Source organism: Ursus maritimus, unplaced genomic scaffold (assembly GCF_017311325.1).
Source record: "Ursus maritimus isolate PB19 unplaced genomic scaffold, ASM1731132v1 scaffold_6, whole genome shotgun sequence".
NCBI lineage: Eukaryota > Metazoa > Chordata > Mammalia > Carnivora > Ursidae > Ursus > Ursus maritimus.
The window spans coordinates 35,881,719-35,901,102 of record NW_024426774.1 but is presented as its reverse complement, the minus strand read 5'-3'; the positions used below and the strand labels follow the sequence as shown (position 1 = coordinate 35,901,102).

General features: G+C 53.1%; 1 protein-coding gene across 1 annotated transcript in view; it reads right to left on the bottom strand.

Annotated features, from left to right (window-relative positions):
* Nucleotides 1-19,384, bottom strand: part of FBLN7 (fibulin 7) — a 41,023-nt gene that overhangs the window by 9,116 nt on the left and 12,523 nt on the right. Inside the window, exons 3-6 of the mRNA XM_040623693.1 lie at nt 19,102-19,261; nt 14,158-14,328; nt 3,950-4,075; nt 1,052-1,189 (exon numbers count right to left, since the gene is read on the bottom strand). Of these exons, the coding sequence (XP_040479627.1) occupies nt 1,052-1,189; nt 3,950-4,075; nt 14,158-14,328; nt 19,102-19,261 (595 nt within the window). The remainder of the gene's footprint in view (nt 1-1,051; nt 1,190-3,949; nt 4,076-14,157; nt 14,329-19,101; nt 19,262-19,384) is intronic.

The window sequence follows — 19,384 nt, the reverse complement described above, 5'->3', positions numbered from 1 at the left end:
GCCAGCGTCCGGTACCCGCTGGGGCAGGCACAGCGGTAGGAACCTGGGGTGTTCACACAGGTGTGCATGCAGAGCCGGGGGCGTCCCTCCTGCCCGTAGAGCTCGCATTCATTCACATCTGGGGACAGAAGTGCCCAGTATGACCAGGAGCCATGTGATGGACAGCCACCAACCATGACCCAGGATGGCTGTGTCTCAATTCCTGGTGGCGATGGCCAGTGTGGCTAAGTGGCTGGGCCTGGGGGGCTGGCCAAACCCTATACCCAGCAGAGCACCAGAAGAAGAGCAAGCATGCTCCTCTTCCTCCCCAGCCAAGGGCCCAGAGGGCTGAGCGGAGGGATGAGAGGAACCTACATGGTGGACCCTAGACAGGTTCCTCTGTCTAAGGCTGAGAACTAACGGGGGACCCTGCAGAGGCTGGCAGATCAGGCCGGCAGCCCAGACTACTGACCTGCATCCCAGCCCCACCCGAACTGGCCTCGTCTTTGGGATTGGAGGAAGAGGGTCTCATTTCTGCTGCTGTGGCCACTTTGGTAATCAGGAGAGGTTAGCTAAAGTTGCCTGCCTGGGTCCATAAACCTAAGTGGAGAGGGGAGCTAGAGGACTGAGTCCTGGAGCCCTGCACAGCGCAGGGGGCCTGTCTAACCAGCACAAGGACTCAGCTCCTCTCTGCCACCCGCCCCTGTGACTGCAGCCGGGATGGAGGGGAGAGGGGGGTATGGAGGGGAGAGGGGGGCTTGAGGCTCTTCTAGATGGGTGTGCTGGTTTGGATGGCACTGTGGCTGGGTTCTGAGATGGGGACCAGCCTGGGCACCCCCGGCTGCTTTCTCCACAGTCTTGATTTCTTATGAGCGCCTCTGATGTCTACATCTCAGCAACCATTAGGTCTACACGTACCTAAAACGCAAAGTGGGCCGGGCTTGCTGAGACTTTGCCCCACCCCGCCTTGCAGGTGCGCCCCGCATCTGTGGGGCGGCGGGTGGGAGCCCTGTTCTCTCCTGGGTCCTCCCCCTGCTTCCCCCCCTCCTCCCCCGACGGAGCCCGGGCCTACCCTGGCAGACGCTGTCGCCGGCGGCGCCGCTCAGGTGGAAGCCCGCCTCGCAGCTGCAGTGCTGCGTCCGCTCCACCTGCGCACAGCGCGGCGCGCGGCTGAAGGCGGGGTCGCCGGCCTCGCTGCCGTCGGGGGCCGCTGCGGGGAGAAGACACCCTCAGTGCCGGGCCCTGGCGCCCCTGGCGCCCCTGCCGCGCCCAGCCTCGGGCAGGGGCCGGGAGGAGAACCAAGACCGGGAAGCGGCCCCTTCTCAGAGCTTACTCTGGAGCAGGGAAAGGAAAGACAAGTGAGTGACCAGAAAGCCGCGGCCGCCCGGGGCCGCCCAGAGGGGCCGGAGCTCGGGGAGCGCCGCCGAAAAGCACCTTGCAGGAACCCGCACGCCGGCGACTGCACAGAGAGGGCCGGCAGGCGTGTTAAATCCACGTTTTCCCTTCAAGAGGCTTTACAAACACCAAAATGCTAACAGTGATCCCTGGAGTTTAAACCTACGGAATGTAAAACAGGACTTTTTTTGGGGGGGGGTCTTTTCTGTTATTGTAATTTTTAAGAAAAAGATTTTATTTATTTATTTGAGAGAGAAAGAGAGCACGGGGGGGGGGGCGGTGTGGAGAGGGAGAGGGAGAAGCAGGCTCCCCGCTGAGCAGGGTGCCCCTTGCAGGGCTGAATCCCAGGACCCGGAGATCATGAGCTGAGCAGAAGGTAAATGCCTAACCGATACCCGCGTTGTAATTTTATACTTTTCTAAATTATCTAAGCTTCTGGTTTTTAAACCAGGAACATAATTTTTTTTCTTTTTAAGATTTTATTTATTTGACACAGAGAGAGCACGAACAGGAGGAGGAGTAGAGGGACAAGCAGACCCCCCTCTGAGCAAGGAGCTGGATGCAGGGCTGGAACCCAGGACCCTAAGATCATGACCTGAGCTGAAGTCAGATGGGTAATGGACTGAGCCATGCAGGCGCCCCAGGAACATCAATTTTCTAATCAGAAAAAAAAATAAATTAGTTTTTGAAAGTTTTTAAAGGATTTAGGCCTCCCGTATGGTTAGGGGAGATGGTAGAGGAATGGGTGGTGAGAGTAATGATGCGGAAGAGGACACCCAAGGAGGTGTCTCCACGGCAGCGGGGTTCTCATAGTCAAACTCATAGAGCAGGAAAGCAGAATGCTGGGGGAGGGGGCGCTGGGAGAAGAGGAAATGGGGAATTAGTGTTTCAAGGGCAGAGTTTCAGTTTTGCAAGGTGAAAAAGTGGAGGTGGATGGTTGCACAACAGTGTAAATGTATTTAGTGCCCCTGGCCCGTGCACTTAAAATAGTTAAAATGGTAAATTGTGTTATGTATATTCTACAGTGGGGGTGACGAGGATGGTGAATGGATTTAAAAAAGTATTCGGAGAGAGGCTCCCCCTAAGAGCTGGGCAGACACGGGCAGAGCTGACGGGAAGGAAGGCTCTAGGCTGGGGGACCAGGCGAGCAAGAAGCCCGGCCTTTGCTGGGTTAGTCATGGAGACCACGGGGTCACAAGCTGGCTTCGGGTTCACTGCTCCCTCCCTCTTCCCCTCCCCTGCGGAGGTTCTTGTCATGGGGATACTTCATATATAAAGTGCCCCCTGGACCTGCGGAGCGGCTGCCTAAGGTCCTGACCGCAGAAACCCTGACACGGAGGGTTCAGAACATTCAGGGTCCAGGACCAGCTCATTTGGGTTGAAGAGGGCCCATTTCTTGTTCCTTTCAGTTTGTAAGTAGGGGGAGAGGCAGTGGAGCTGTCAAGGAGGCCCTGCCTCTGGCCTCTGTTTCCACAGAGTACGGCTCCAGGGGGAGAGGAGCTGGGCTCCTGGGGGAGGGCAGCTGCATTCTGAGAAAGCTCCCAGCAAAGCTGATTCAGCTGAATGGAGCCAAGACAATGAAGCGGCAGATCTCTGGGGGCAGGATTGAACACTGGCCTTGGACTGGGTCTGATGCAAGAATATCAAGTACTGACAAAGCTCCTACTCTCTGGATACTACTGTTTCTCTACACTGAGATTCCACATAGAAATCCAGACAACCAGACAGGACACTCCAGGGATTTCTGGCAATGAAAGAGGACATCTTTAGGATTTGACTCTTTTATATAGGAAATGTAGGGTACAGCATAGTGTGGGAACCTTCATAGATTCCTTATCAGATTATCTTGGCCTCTGTGAAAACCGCCACTTTGTGGCCTCTAGACCTTCTGGCTAGGGATGTATTGAGACTCAAAATGTGGATAATAAACTCACCACCAGGGGCACCTGGGAGGCTCAGTCGGTTAACTGTCTGTCTGCCTTTGGCTCAGGCCCTGATCTCAGGGTCCTGGGATGGAGCCCTGCATTGGGTTCCCTGCTCTGTGGGAACCTGTTTCTCCCTCTCCCTCTGCCCACTCATGCTCTCTCTCTCAATAAATAATAAAGTCGTTTTTAAAAAAAAATCTCACCACCAGTCGAATGTCTAGTTGCACAGTCCTGAGGGGACTTTGGCCTGTATCAGTAAGTACTGACTTTGCAGAGTGTTATGGGAGCGTTTGAAAGGAAGAGCCATTCTGTTGATCTGCAGAGAAAGTGTGGACCAAGTGAAGGTGGAACAAGGAAGCTTCTCGGGCCAAATTCCCAGTCTGGGGAGCTTTCACACTGAGGGTCAGTCCCTCTACCTGCAATATCTTCCATGAAAAGGATCAAAACCCTGGTTACACAGAAGAGCTAAATTCCATCCCAGATAGCCACCTCAGGGGATCAGAGGGATCAGGGGTCGAAAAGCCCTCTCTCCAGGCGGGGAACTGAGCTCCTGCCACATCTTCATTTGGTGACCCACGACGGGGTGGGGGGGGGGCTCTCCTCTCTGCAGTGGAACGTCCTCACCCAACCCCATGGCAGCCTGTACGTACCTGTCTGGGCCTGGTGCTGACAGCGGCTCCCAGTCCTCCCCGGAGGACAGATGCATTTGTACTGGGTGACTCCTTCCACGCAGGTCCCCCCATTCTGACAAGGCTGGCTGGAGCATTCGCTGATGTCTAGGAAAAGAAATCATTTTCAAATACAAATTCTAAAACGAACCAAAACCAAAGCTGGGTTACCTTCCTTTACTTCGGCTTCTACTCGCCCCCTCTGGCCTCGCCGCTGCCCCTAGCAGCAGGAGCTGGGCGGGGGCTGATGGAGCCGAGCTGCAGCCCACCCACCGTTCAGCAAGCCACAGAGCCATTGGCACACACCGTGCTCTCACCTGGAGCCCTGCCTGGAGGAGTGGACCCGTCACCCAGCCATGCTCCCCAGAGGCTCCGTTCCCTAAGTTACAGGGTAGGCTGCCCCAGGTGCCCACGCTACCTTTGAATCAAGCCAGACTGTCCCCCACACCTCTGCCTTAGCAGCCAGCACCCAGGAAGAACACAGTTTTTAAAAAAGATTTTATTTATGTATTTGTTTCTAGCACAAGTGGGGGGAGGGGCAGAGGGAGAGAGAGAACCCCAAGTAGACTCCACACCCATCGCAGGGCAGGACAAGGGACTTGATCCCGTGACCCTGAGATCAGGGCCTGAGCTGAAATCAAGAGCTGGACGCTGAACCGACTGAGCCACCCAGGCACTCCAGGAAGAACACCCTTTGAATAAGAACCCAATTCAGCGGAGTTATAAGAGGGAGAGATGGTCCATTATAGCTTCCAGAGAAGGGGAAAACGAAGTCTCTCCAAATTCCCACCCAGTAGCCCTCCTGTGCTCATTTCCTGTGCACCCAAGGAAGACTTTCTTTTGACTCTCGACTTTTCCTAAATGGTGGAAAAGGAAAATATTCCTTGCTCATACACGTAGCAGTCCTGTGGGAAAGCTATATATAGAAAGAGATTATATATTTAAAAATTTAATACGTTTCTGTGTGGTAGGATTCCAGGCAACTTTTCTTCATTTACACTTTTTTGTACTCTTCTGTTTTTCCACAATGAACTTTTCCACGATAAATTTTCTACTTAGAAAAAAATATATTTTTTTAAAACCCTCAGGCCACATCTGCTTGTTACGAATCCTTAAGCCCAGTCTTTTCTTTTTTTAAAGCCCAGTCTTAATGCACAGAGCACAGGCCCTTCCTCCCCAAGAGAGAAGTCTGTCAGTTCACTGACTTGACCACAGCATCTCGGGAAAGGAAACTGGAAACCTCTCCTTGCTGGCATACGAGCATCCTTTCCTGCTGTATCTATCAAGAGGAAGAAAGGTGCTTTGCTCCTGATGAGAACAGCAGCCTTGCTGTGGGTGGGTTGGCAGGGACTTCGGTGTCCCTCCTGCCTCCTCATTGCTGGGATGTTATATAGACTGTTGTGTGGCTTCTGTTAGTCATGAAAGGGCCCAGACCGTCCCAAATGCTGCTAATCCCCGGGGAAGGAGCCCTTTCAGCTTCTCAGGAACCTCAGCCTGGCTGTGCTCTCTCCTCCGTTCTGTTCTCAGATGACCGGTTTGCAGGAATGTGTCTGGAATGACACTGTAGACAAAGGCCACAGAGCGCAGAATTCCCATTTCTGCCCGTTGTCCAGCCCCCACATCGCTAACCCGCAGAGTCTGAAAGTGGGGAGACCACGAGGCCATGACGTGGTGGGCAGAGAGCCAGACAGGATGAACACTAGCAGCTTTCAGTCTGGCCCCAGCGGGAACGGCACCATCGTCCCTCTCCCCTGTGGGCCTCCAGGGGAAGGGACTGGGCCTGGCTGCACCTGGGGGCGGTGGGGGGATGTCACCGGCTCAACAGAGAAATGCACAGGTGCCCCAGGACCCTGGGCTCCGTCTCCCCGTCTGGACCTTGTTGCCCAGGATTTTCGTTTCTAGACAGGCTCCCCACACTCTTTCTTATCTCGGGCATTCCGTGGCCCAACGCCCAGTCCTGGCGCCCCATCTGTGTCCTGATTGAAGTCCAGTCGTCCTCACCTTCACATCTGTCCCAGGCTGTGGCTTTGAGTTGAGTGCAGGGTGAGTTCGGAGCTGTCGAGAGGGCAGAGGCTGAGGAGAGGCTGCCGACCCAACAGCATGGCTGCGGATCTGTTCTGTCTACTGTTCAGTGCGCACTTACCAACCCCCGGAGCTGAGCTGTGTGTTTTATATGCACGATCTGCTTTTTTCCCCCTTTTATTTCTAATCCTTTCCTGTGTTCTGTCATCTCATTTCAGATTTTCCATTTCCCCGCTCACCTCATTGCTGAGGCTTTCTAATTTTTATTTATGCTGTCCTTTCATAGTTTTTTTTTTTTTTTTTACCTTTTTCAAATTTCTTCCCGCTTGTTGGGAAATATCAGGTAATAGTTTTCATCTGTTTCATGGCCATTTTCTGGCATTTCCTCATTGTCTATAGGGACTTTTTATTCTCTTTTTCTCTTATAATAGTTTGCATGGGATTTGACAAAAATCCTTTTCTGTTCCTCCCATTTGGGGGAGATGAGTTTTCCTAGATGGCCGGTCCAGCTTCCCGACTTTCCGCCTGGCACTTCCGTGGCTGTTTCTAGTGCGGCTCAGGATTTCCCCGCTCCGCCCCTTTTGTGCTCCTCTCCTGCTTTCCCTGGGCCATCTCTTCCACTTGCACCGACTTTCTTCGTTGGGCTCCATTTGGATCCTCCTCTCCTTAGAAGCTCCTCAATACTGGGCTTTGTCCTGGAAAGTTTCGAAGACCTAGGGGCCAGCAGCGCGCTCCAGCAACTGAGACTTCCTGTTGAAAAGCTGCAGCCCGCCCTTGCGAAAACCAGCCCAAGGAAAGCCAGGACTGGAGCGGGTCCTAATAAGATCATTAGCTTTCAAAGAAAAAGAAAAAAAAAATCCTTTGGGCATCCAGGCAAGAAGACCGAGATACTGACGATGGCAACAGCAGAAAACTGCCACAGAAGACAGGGGTGCATATTTAACATACTCAGGGAAAGAAAGGTGAGGCAGACAGCTGGTGTCCAACCAAACTGGGGTCCAGGGGGGGAAGTGGCCCACTTTCTGAAAGGACAAGAACTCGGGGGATTGCCCCCAGTCCCTCTGGAGGAATAGGCTGGATGGGGACAGCAGTGAGGCTCCCCAAGGCACAGCATCCCAAGGAGGGCTTCCCGGCAGCGGTGTCTACCACCGTTTGGCCCAAACAAAACAAAAATCTTCCTTAGATCTGATCCAGCGCCTGGAGTTAGCTACCAGTTTATAAGAGATTCAGAGACCACAAAGGTGCAAACTTCCAGTTGTAAGATAAGTAAGTCCTGGGGACGTGGTGTGCAGCGTGGGGACTGCGGCTAACACTGCTGGGTTGGTGTATAGGGGAGTTGTTAAGAGAGTAGATCCTCAGAGTTCTCATCACCAGGGAAAAACCATTTCTTTTCTTCTTCTTTTTGCATGTCTGTATGAGAGGATGGATGTGAACTAAACTTGGGGTGGTCATCATTTCACGATAAATGGGGTCAGGTCCTTATGCTGCACACTTTAAACTTAACACAGTGCTGGATGTCAATTACGTGTCAATAAAACTGGACGAAAAAGAAAGAAAGAGATCAGAAGATCACATTAAATGACCCCTCAGGGAAGCAGTTAGCAAACTGCAAGGGATTGGGGGGGGGCGGGAGGAAGGAAGAAGAAGAGGAGGAGGAGGAGACTGTAGACTTTTATAAAAAGGTGTAAGAGAGGGGCGCTTGGGTGGCTTAGTGGTTAAGGCTCTGATTGGCTCAGGTCATGATCTCAGGGTTGTGGGATGGCACCCCAAGCCTGGCTCTATATTGGGTGTGGAGCCGGCTTAAGATTCTCTCTCTCTCTCTCTGCGCCTCCCCCCTTTCTCCATCTCTAATAAAAATAAAACAAAAAATTTCAAAAACCCCACAAACTTAAAAAAAAAGAAAAAGGCGTAAGAGACACATCAACCAATTGTAATGTGTGACACTTACTTGGACCCTGGTTCAACCATAGTGTTAAAACCGTGTGAGACACTTGGAGGAATTTTTACCCTGACTAGATATTTAAAGATAATAAGGAGTTTGCTGTATTTGGATATGTGAGGATTGTTATACTGTTCTTTCTACTTTAGTGCATTTGAAATTTTCCATATTGAACAGTGTTTTAAGATTGTTTTTCTTGGCATTATTTATGATTATGAAAACCTGCACACAACAAAGAAATAGTTCAGTAAAGTGTAGAATAGCCCTGGGGGCACCTGGGTGGCTCAGTTGGTTAAGCACCTGCCTTCGGCTCAGGTCGTGATCCCAGGGGTACTGGGATCGAGCCCCACATCGGGCTCCCTGCTCAGCGGGGAGTCTGCTTCTCCCTCTGCCTCTCCCCTCTGGCTTGTGCTCTCTCTCTTGCTCACTCTCTCTCTCTAATAAATAAATAAAATCTTTTTAAAAAAAGAGTATACAATAGCCCTTCGGAGGACGTGTTTCATAATCATTGAAGGTTATGTTTAGAAGGAAGCGTTAATGAAGATTTGCTGGTGTTAACATCTATACACAGAAGCTGTTGACTATGGAAGACTGGCGTACACGTGCCCAGATAAAAGTCTGGGGGGAAATTCAGTTTCTTAAACATGATCCCTCACGCATTCATGGATCACTCGGTGAGTTAGCCAGCCAGTCGCTCAGTAGCTACTAAGAGGCTCCCGTAGCAGAGGAAGCTCTTTCTACTCAAATCCTTTTTTCAAGGTCTCTGAGCAAAGGCCTCGTACACCGCAGGTGAGCGGGCTGTGCTCTATTCTGACCACAAAATACCCTTCCAAGCCCTCGATCCCGTGCCACAGCCCTGCTTTTCCAGCCTCCTTGGGCTCCTCCTGTCTCCTGCACCCTCCCTCTCCATCTGACCAAAGGTCCGGAGCCACTTCTGTTCTGTCTCTACCCTCTCTTCCCCGCTGCTCTTACCGCCGTGCGTGGATTTCAGTCCTGTCATTAGGCTAGTAACTCCCAAGTGTGTATCTGTGCCCCACCCTCCCACCGTCCACCTGACTTCCCTGTTGGGAAAGGCAGTCTCAGGCCTGCAGGCTGTGGAGCCCCATTTGGCCGAATCCTTAACATGAGGTCAAGAGCCCACTCAACCCCCCCGTGCAGGGCTTACCGCTCCTGCGGGGTTCTCGTCCCTGATGCTTCACGAGGGGTCTTTTGCTCTGCTCGCATGTGGATGTCAGTGGCCCTCGGCTTTCAATCTTTCAGACTCCATGGGAAGGGGCTGGAGAGGGGTCCCCCGTGCCCCCCAGGAATTGCTCTGTGTCAGTGGCTAGCCGCCCTATCCGGCCCCCACCCCTGAGGCTGATCTTGCTGTCTCCTCCCTACGTGAGCCAAGTGCTCCATCCAGTGTCTGACCGTGCCGCGTTTTCCTGGGTAACTCCAGGACTGGGATGCCGCGGGCAGTAGTGCCCGGAGTGCTCGCTGGGTTGGGTAACACAGTGTTCTGCTCGACGCCCTCCGTGGGTGGAATTCAGGGTTCTCCGCTAGGATGTCGTACAGATGTTTTAACTTAACGTGGCCCAAATGGAGTTCTGGTTAATGACCCCCACAAGGTTGCTTAAAAACAAACCTACACTCATTGCTCAGTCTTCACTATCTCTATAAATGACACCATGTGCCCCCCAACATTCAAGCGGAGTCGGGGAGCCTTGACTTCTCTTCCACGCAGACAGCCCACATGGGGTCGTGGCAAGTTCTGTCTCTGGGTTTGCTTTCACTCTCCTCTGCCGTCTCTCTCCCCTGGACTTCAGTAGCCCCCACGTGGTTTCCCAGCTCCCTTCCTGTCCCCCCCACCCAGTGCACCTGTCACACAGCAGCAACCCACAGGTCCGATTCACACCTCTCTCCGTACACTTGCTTATTGTGCTGCAACTGCAGTCCTGCCTCCTGCGCGGCCTCCAAGGCTGCACGCGCTGGCCTGGGTGTCCCGCCCCCCGCGCCTGCTCTCACGCTCAGCTCACACCTGCTCCAGGAGCAAGGCTCTGTACTTTCTATGTTTCCCCAAACACGCCAGATTCTTCTCGTCCTTACGGCCTCTGAGCATTGTTTCTCCCTCTTCCTAGGACAGCATCTTTCCCATGCCCCCCCACCCCACCCCACTCATCACGTGACCAGACCCCCTCGACACCCTTCCATGTCTCTGCATCCCCGTGACCGCCTCAGAGAGGCCCTCCCATGTTCCTGCCCCCATCGTACACATTCTCAGCCCCTTCCTAGATATCGTCAAGGCACTGTCCACAACCCCCCATTTCTTCACCTTTCCATTTGCCTATCTGTTTTGCTAGTTTCCACTTTAGCAGGTGAGCCCCCACGAGGCTGGGCTGTATCTCTAAGATTCAGTCTGAGTCGCTAGCATCAGAGCTGATGTTCAATGAAAATTGGTTGAATGAATGAATAAAGGCTTAAAAAAGGGGGGGGGGTGACTGCCAAAAACAATTCTTTTTTCCCAGCATGGGAGTAAGGGAAAAAGTTATTTATTTCTCTCAAGTTCTTTCTTTGGTTACCAATGTTGTCAAAGCAACAAGGCCTGTGGTGATGGTTCTCCCAATGCAGAAAGCTTCAGATCTTAAAAACATGCCCTTCCAAGAAAGAAAGGAGAAAAGGGAAACAATCCAGGGAGCCAAGTGGCTGCTTTCCATTTTGGAGCTCTGGAGCCTACCTCTGCCCACAGGGCTTTTTAATAGCAGGATTGTGTGTCATTTCCTTTTATGCCAAGTTGGGTTCATCACCTTCGTTCTGAGCATCCGGCTGGGGATGGGGTGAGGGGCAATTATTGAAGAGCTGCTACATCTTTCACTGTCACTGACATTTTGGGTCTTGAAACGAATCCCCTGTGATTAAGAAGATTCTTTTCCCTCTGTGGTCACAACACAAGGACCACAAGACTGCGGGTATGGAAAATGAAGCGGATGCATGCGTAGCTAAGATTCTAGGCCACTCTGGGGGGGGGGTGTGGAGGTCACTGGATTGTCGAACCCCCCAGCTCACGTCCTGCTCACACTGTTAGCACTATTACAAGAGGTCACCAACCAGCAGATCGGAGCCCTCCTTCTCCCTTCTGCCAGGCTTGGGTGGCATGCCTTTGAGGCTCTTACTGGAGACAGCATCCATTAGTCAAATAAATTCCTGCTGAGGACAGAAGTGTCAACACTGGCACCATCCACAAACCAGGGAGAAGTCATGTGCCTGGAGCTGACTGGGCCCCTGGGCTGTGATGTTATCAGAGTTGTGTTGTTTTGTTTTGTTTTTTCCATCACCACCACAGGGTGAACTCCCACGCCCCGTTCACACTTAAAGAGAGGATGAATGTCCTTCTGAGATCTCCGTGTGGACTGGCCACTGCCTCGTTCCCTGAGCCAATCTTTCCAGGGTTTAGATAGTGAATGTGGCCCCAGTAGAAGCCCCGGGCGGGCTGCGCCAAGCAGTCCTCAGGCAGGGCGGTCAAGGAAGAAGACAAATGGCTAGGAAGGAGGCTGAGGGGAAGGGGAGACAAAGAACGCACAGCAAATCTGGAATGAGTTCAAGGGCGAGAGTCAGGAAGTGCACCACGTCGGACAACGAGGACGGCTGGGAGACTTGCTGGCCAAGCTTGGCGTTGGTCCTCCAGGAAAAGGCGGCTCTCCACATCTCAGGAAAGGAGACTGCTCCGTGGGGCTGGGTGCCCTGATCTTTGTAAGGGCCAGCCTGGCCTTCCCAAAATGTCCATGCAGGTGGCGGTGAGCATGTGTGGGTAAGTCTCGCCTGGCCAGGGTGGACGCACACTCAGTCAGGACATGGCCCTACTGCTGGCTTGCTGCAGGCCGCATTCTGACTGGTGAGGGCCCAAAGCGTATCACTGCTTCAAAATTGTCAGTATCTTCTCCTTCTGGCAGTGGCAAGATCCAGCAAAGTGGTGTTTCTCAAGATTTAGTTAACATCAGAATCACACTGAAAATGTAGATGGCCAAAGTCTCATCTATAAAGATCTCACCCAACTCAATAGGGTTTTTGAGGCCTCAGAGCCTGCCTTTCACAAGCTTTCTCGGTGACTCCGGAGCAGCTGAAAGTTTGAGAACCACGGCACACAAATCACGATAGGGTAGGACCCTCTGTTCCACGGAGGGGTCCTGCTGCGGGGCGGCAAGGCGCTGATATATACCTAACACGTGCAGGCTCAAGACGGAAGCTGGCAGACATGCCCAGGGTCCTCTGGGGAGGCGTCCTAGTCAGCTGCTAAGATGGAGCTGGGCTGCGGGGAGCATTCTGGGTTCCTACCCTTGTCAAGCCCCTATGCGTTCCTTTGGTCAAGCCATTCCTTGTGACTATGTTCCCAAGCCTCTGATGTTTCTTACACATTTGCCTAAAAATGCATTTTTTCAGCTGTCTTCTCCGATGAATTTTATCTTTTCATTGAAACCACATTGTGCTCACTGTAAATGCACATCACTACTGAGGACAGAATACTTGGACAATACCGGAGCAAGACAGAAAACAGCACATGGGCAAAACGTGCTTCTGCGCACAGTACTGCTGAGGGAGTGGGCTGGGGCAGCCCATCTGAAGAGCAGCATGGGAGTGCTTGGTTCAAAGGAGTGCGCTTGTGGCCAGTTGCCCCCAACTCCAAACTCAGGGAGACAGCCCCGGAGACAAAGAGGGGGGATCAGAAGACCTTGCCGGCATGGTGGAGAGCTGACCACCATTTGGGCGGCCATGACCAGGGGCATGGTCAGGTAAGCCGTAGGGGGCACCCCATGGAGGGTGATGTGGTCAAGGGAGCACCTGAGGGCAGCGAGAAAGAAATCAACTGGGGCCCATAACTCAACCTGTAAGTTAAGCATACAGACACCCTAGGCAATGACCATGAGATGCCATTGTGTTCCCACCTCCGCTGCCATAGTTTGTTACCTATAAGGTGCTTACCCTGGATGGAGATTTTTCAGGGTCAAGGGTAAATCCAGATACTGGCATTTCCCTGGGCGTGTTTGCCAGTTACCTGGCTCGTATTTCTAGGCTGGTTCCCAGCTAGGTCTGAGAGCTGGTCCCTGCAATCAACCTTCAAACCATTGTTTCTCCTAGGAGATGGGAAATGGAAGTCTAAATCCATGAATGTGGTTCTGGCTGCCCGCTCTCCGCACGTCAATCCACACAATCTGTCTTTAGAGATGATACATTTCCCTTTTCCTTTTCTTTTCTTTCTTTCTTTTTTTTTTTTTAATTAGAGAGAGAGAGGAGGGGAGAGGGGCAGAGGAAGAGGGAGAGAGAGAATCTTGAGCAGGCTCCATGCTCAGCACAGAGCCTGACTCAGGGCTCCATCTCACAACCCTGAAATCGTGACCTGAGCCGAAATCAAGAGTCGGACACTTAACCGACTAAGCTACCCAGGCGCCCCGAGATGAGATATTTTCTAATGTTCCATTACGTTTTCAAGTTCTCTATGCATTCAAATCCTGCTCTTGGCAACATATTTATATAACATTTGCATTTCCCTTTCAACTCTTGGGTTAAAATCATGAACGTTCTGCCCCAGCAGACGTCCTCTGGGCCCTGCTCTAAAAATGACTGGTACCCACGACTTTCTGACCATAGACGTCTGAAAAGCCTCTTCTGCTACAGAATGCTATGTCTGATTTTCCTCTACATCAAGAAAGTACTGCTCTCGAGCTGAGAAGAGAAACCTTTTTAGGCCCACTTCCTACCCCAGTGGTCACTCCTGGACCCTGTTTACACCAAGTCCCAAAGCAGACACAAAAGACGCCTGGGAATTTCCTTAACCCTACGGGTCATCAACAGCCTTGGAAGCTGCAGCCCCAGAACATCGGTAAGAGCCCGTCACCTGCGTCCGGAGCAGAGTGAGGCATTGAGGAGCACAGACTCTGGGGTCAGAGTGTCTGGGAGTGAATCAACTTAGCCTGCTCCCCAGCTGGGTGGGCTGGGGCAAGTTCCTCCATCTTTCCATGCCTTGATTTCCCCAAACGCAAAACAAGACTGAATTGGTGAGAGGGTTTGGGAGAGCCCCTGCAGGCCAGCCCAGGCCTGGCCCGGAGGTGAGTCATCGGGCATGTGGCCACTATTCTGCAGCTGAGGAATGGTGGAGGAATCTGACAGAAAGTGTCCAGCGAATGACCCTTTCTATCCAGCAGACTCCTGCTGGGCTGCGACAGGTCCAGCCCAGGGAGACGAGAAGGAGGGTCTGTACCTTTACAGTAGGGCTGCTCCCCCGTCCAGGTGCCGTTGGGAAGACACACCACGCTGCTGGGTCCAAGCAGCTGGAACCCAGGGTTGCAGGTAAAATGGACTTCATGATCCACTAAGTACTTGCTTCCAAACTTCCTGCCGTCCGGGGGGGCACTCAGAGCAGGACAGGACACTGTAAGGACAAAACGAAGGACCATGGTCACTTAACATCTCTCTCTGTTACAAGACTTCTCATCTCTAAGTGCTCCTGTGATGAGTGCCTCCTCCAGGCCATGCACCGGGCTGGACATCGAATCCTCAAAGCACTCCGGGACATGGGGGATACGTGCCCCCTAGTGAAAGCTGAGCCGGCGCCTCAGAGACATGGAGGGCACAAGGCGTGGCAGCATGGGAGGGTCAGATCCTGGACCCACCCCCCCAGGTGCAGCTGGCCCACCCACTCCCACCTCCCAGGAGCTCTAGCCTGTCTGGGTTTCTTAGGCCTTCTGAACAGGCCAGAGTCAGGCCCACTTCTAGGCCTTGACTTTTGCTCTTTTCTTGGCCTGGAATGTTCTTTCCCCAGAACATCCCCTCTCTGGCTCCTTCTCTCTACAGGTCTCAATCGAATGCTGCCACCTCGCTTAGTTCAAACCTCCCCAGGCACTCTCTACCCCTTGAGCTCACTTTGCTTTCTTCTTAGCATGTGTAATTATTGGAGGTGTCTTCTTGAGATATTTGTTTCCATATCGGTTGTCAGTGTTCTCCCTCCAAATGCAGCTCGAGAGGGCAGGGGCTTCACCTGGCCTCACATACCTGATGTGGCCCCAGCACCAGCCCAGTGCCTGGCACACAGTGAGTGCCCAATAAATAATTCTTGAACAAATGAAAAATTTTTATTGAGGGGCTTACCATGTATCAGGCACTATATTAGGCACTTAGGATAATTTGTGAACAAAACAGACAAAACCCAGATCTCAGGAAGCCCCCTTCTTTTTCTTAAAATTAATTAATTATTTATTTATTTTTATGTAAAGTTCGATGATTCATTAGTTGCGTATAAAGCCCCCTTCTAACAGGGACGCCCACCAATAACCAAGATCCACAAGCAGATGGCAGAGGGTGCTAAGAAGTGAGAAGTGTCATGCAGAAGATAAGGTAGGGAGTAATGTAGGGGATGCCAGGGGAGGGGGCCAATTTTGAGTGTGGTGGTCAGGGTAGGCCTCATGGGGGCAGAGTTGAAGAAATGAAGGCCAAAGCATGCAGATATCTGGGAAGGACAGAGGGAACAAGCTGGTGCAAAGGCCCTGTGGTGGGAGTGTGCCTGGCAGGTGTGAGGAATGTCAAGGGGAGCACAGTGGCTGCAGTAGAGTGGACTAGCGGGAAAGCAGTTGGGGGTGAGGTTAGAGAGGCATCAGGGAGCCAGAGAGTTTGCGCCGAGGCATGAAGTGGCCGACTTCCATGGTGATAGCAGCAGCTGGCAGCAGCCTGAGTGTGAAGTGTCAGGTGTGAGGCAGGGAGGAGAGGAGGCAGAAGCCGGAGATGAATGTGGTGTGGACCAGGGCGGGAGTTGGGAGCAGAGATGGGCGGCTTAAACGCTGGCCGTGCCATGAAGGCAGAACCAAGAGGATTTCCTGCAGGTGTGCTCCGGGCTGCGGGGAGACGGAGAGGCTCCCCACTCCTCCTCTACCTGCGGCTGGCTGCCTCCCACGGCCAGCACTAGTTGAGTCAAAGTCCCGAAGGTGGGACAGGTTGGATTTGGATTTTGTTTAGTTGGAAATTCAGAGGCACTTCTAAAATGCTTTTTTTTTTTTTTTTTAAGATTTTATTATTTTTTGAGAGAGAGAGAGCACAGGTGAGAGAGAAAGCATGAGTGGGCGGGGTGGGGGGAGAGGAGCAGAGGGAAAGAGAGAAGCAGACTCCCCTCTGAGCAGGGATCCCGATGCAGGGTTCAATCCCAGCACCCCGGGATCATGACCTGAGCTGAAGGCAGACGCTTAACCGACTGAGCCACCCAGGTGCCCCTAAAATGCTTTAAAGTAAGCTCCAAGTGTCATTTGTGAAAACGCTCTTTGGGTTTTAGACAGATGGGAAAGCGGTGTTGCTTCAGCTGTGACAGCTGCCGCGAGTGACAGAGACTCACTTGGCGTCTACCACGACGGGAACATCGGCGCACATGGTGATCAGGAGGCTCCCTGGACCCTGACGGGCCTCCCTGTCCCAGCAGGCGGCAGGCAGGCCCCCGCGGCTCTGCCCACGTATCCCACCCGCGTCCTGCACGGAGCAGCCACGGCAGGTTGGCCTGGGAGGACGGGCACAAGCTGGCCCCTCTGAGTACTCGCAGTGCCCTCTGGTTACCGGGGGACCCTTGCTACGCCCTTTTCCTCTAGTAAACGTTCGATGTGGGGCCCAGTGGTAATCACTTTGTGAGATGGCAGCGACAGTGAGCGCACATCCCCGTGCGTGGCCGCTCCCAGGCTGCAGCCTCAGTCCCTGCAAACAAACGTCTTTATAGCTCTTTTAAAATACCAACTACTTCAGTGTGCTGAAACGGATTTCAGATGCTTTGGGGGGAAAGGAGTAGGGTTTCTTTGGGGATGAGAAATCTTTAAAATCTTCCAAGCAGAAATTCTACCTGCTAGAGCAACTCACAGGCGAATCGTACTTGAGTAAATACGACAGCATCTGGCACACGGCAGGTGCTCAGCGAGTGTTAGTGGAATTAAGAAATGGTACAGATCAATGACAAATCAGTTTGTAGCCACTTCTCAGACGGGAGCCACAGGCCTCTGTCCAGTGGAAGGACGTGCCCCTTGGCTAATTCACGATGAGCACGACGTGGTGAGGCGCCCGGGCCACGGGGAAGCTCCCCGCACCCTCGGGAATGAAATCACCGTGTAAGACAAGAGCTCAGCAGTGAAGCAATCGTAGAGCTTCAGGAACATGAATGGAATGAGGCTGCCTGGGTAAGCCCTGATGCCGATCGGGTGTGATGTTCCCCAGAGAGAAAGGCTGGGAAAATAGGAGGGTGATTCCTAGAAGCCAGAAAGGGGAAGGCCAAGAATTCTCCAGGACTAGAAATTATTCTTCCTGACTCCCAGGAAATGCCTTTAAAAAAAAAAAAAAAAGTAAATGATCATTTCCCTACAACCTGCAAGCTTCTGGCTCCTCCAGGTACAGCCCCCCCCCCAGCCCTGGCCGCGCAGTGGGGATCCTGACAGCTGCTTGCCTCTGTGTCCAACACGTGGGAGAGACAGATGCACTGTGACAATATCTAAAAAGAGAATTGGCCACTTTAAAAAATCCCGTATGGTTCAAGGAAGAAAGACCCTGAATCTGGCACTAAGAGGACCAGTAATGGAACAGGAGCTACCTGTCTGTTCTAGCGACAGAGGCCTCCGTTTTATGAACAATCGCTTGCAGGTTCTTCTTGGAAGCTCCCCGGGACCATAGGAGCTGTGATCCTGGAAAAGCAGAAAGGCTCCCTGCAGTTGAGCCTCTTAGCAGGAAAAAAAAATTCAGATCTAATACGTAGTACTGCTAACTCACTTCTTTGGCCTCGGTTTCCCCATCTGCGGCACAAAGGAAGGATGCCCTGCCCGCCTCTCGGAGTCTGGCTGTGGTGAGCCCACCTGAAGGCTGGGGCCTCACGGCGCCTTGGAAAGGGTGAGGACTTTGGCGGGCAGGTCTAGCTCTGCTCCGGTGGAGCCAAGGAGAACAGCCGCCGACTCGGTGCTGGTGGGACTCCGGATCGGCTACCACACTCTCTGAAGAGGTAGGAAAACCAGCGCCTTCCCCGGGAAACTTCATCTCACACAACAACGAGGGCCCTCGATAAATGTGTCTGAAGTGAGTAAATGACGTCAGACATTCCCGAGGTTCATGACTTCGCACATACGTGGTGACGGCCTCCCTGACCCGTGTCACCCTGAGGAGAGGCCACCTGGAGGCCAGGTGGAAGAAATCCAGTCACCCTTCCAATGGCCCCACAGTGAAAGCTGTGACTGCGACCACCAGGAAAATGCCCGGTGTCTGTCATAGTCCCACCCTCTGGGGAGGGAGTCTGGGGGACCCACTGGAACCTCACTGAACGGGAATTGCCCTCAGCACCCCCACCCCCATCCCCACCACCACTGGGGGACTCATGTCAGAGGACTAACTGTCATGCCTGAGAAAGTGACGCCAGTATTGTTTCATGGGCTATAGCAGGCATGACACACTGGTGTGGACGATGGTGCAGGGGCGGTTGTGTGTGTGTTCGGCTGGGGGTGGGGGCTGGGGGGGGTGCGGAACTCTCTGTGCTTTCCATTCAGTTTTGCCGTGAACTTAAAAGTGCTAGAAAAAAATTGTCTATAAAAAAAAAAAAAGAAAAGAAAAGAAAGGATGCCTGGGTGGCTCAGTTGGTTAAGTGTCTGCCTTCGGCTCAGGTCATGATCCCAGGGTTCTGAGATCGAGTTCCACATCAGGCTCCCTGCTCAGCAAGGAGTCTGCTTCTCCCTCTGCCTCTTCCCCCGCTCATCCTCTCTCTCTCTCTCTTTGACAAATAAATAAAGTCTTTTTAAAAAATTAAAAAATAAAATTAAAAAAAAAAGGAACCAACTGGGGTCTATCTGGGTGGGGACAGGGAAGGGGAAAGCAGAGCACGCTTTCAGAGCCGTGCCTTTCCACAATTCTGCAAGGATGATATGTGGACAAGAGTTATCAAGCCTAGAACGAACAGGTCTGAAAGGAAGCGGGTGACAGTCAGATGTGGGAGAGGAGAAGCAGCAGATGCTTCTTTGACATCCTCACTGCGTGCTCCCTGCCGGCCGGGGCTGACAGATGGGCCCGGCCGGGCAGCGAGGCAGGGAAAGGCCTAGGGATCTGCCTCCGGACAGAGGGAGGCGTGGGCAGGTGGGGGTGCGGGGAGAACGCACGGGGGAAGGGCCTGCGTGACGTGCGGGCCCAGCGGCGCAGATGCGGGACCCACCTGGGGGGGCGTCTGCGCCCACTCTGTTCACCGAGCTGTGCAGCGCCGCCAGCCGGCTCTTCATGCTGCGGATGCCCTCGGCGAAGCGGGTCTCCTGGCCCTTCAGCACCTGCTGCAGCTGGCGGATGGCCGTGAGGAGCTGCTGCTTGTTCAGACAGTTCTGCGGGGAGAAAGGGTCACTAGCACCACCGCTGTGGGGGCTTCGGTGCCACACGCCCGCTCGCAGCTTCCGGAAGCCACCCAGGCCCCTGGGCCCCCGATGCCCCCGCGGCTCACGGAGCGG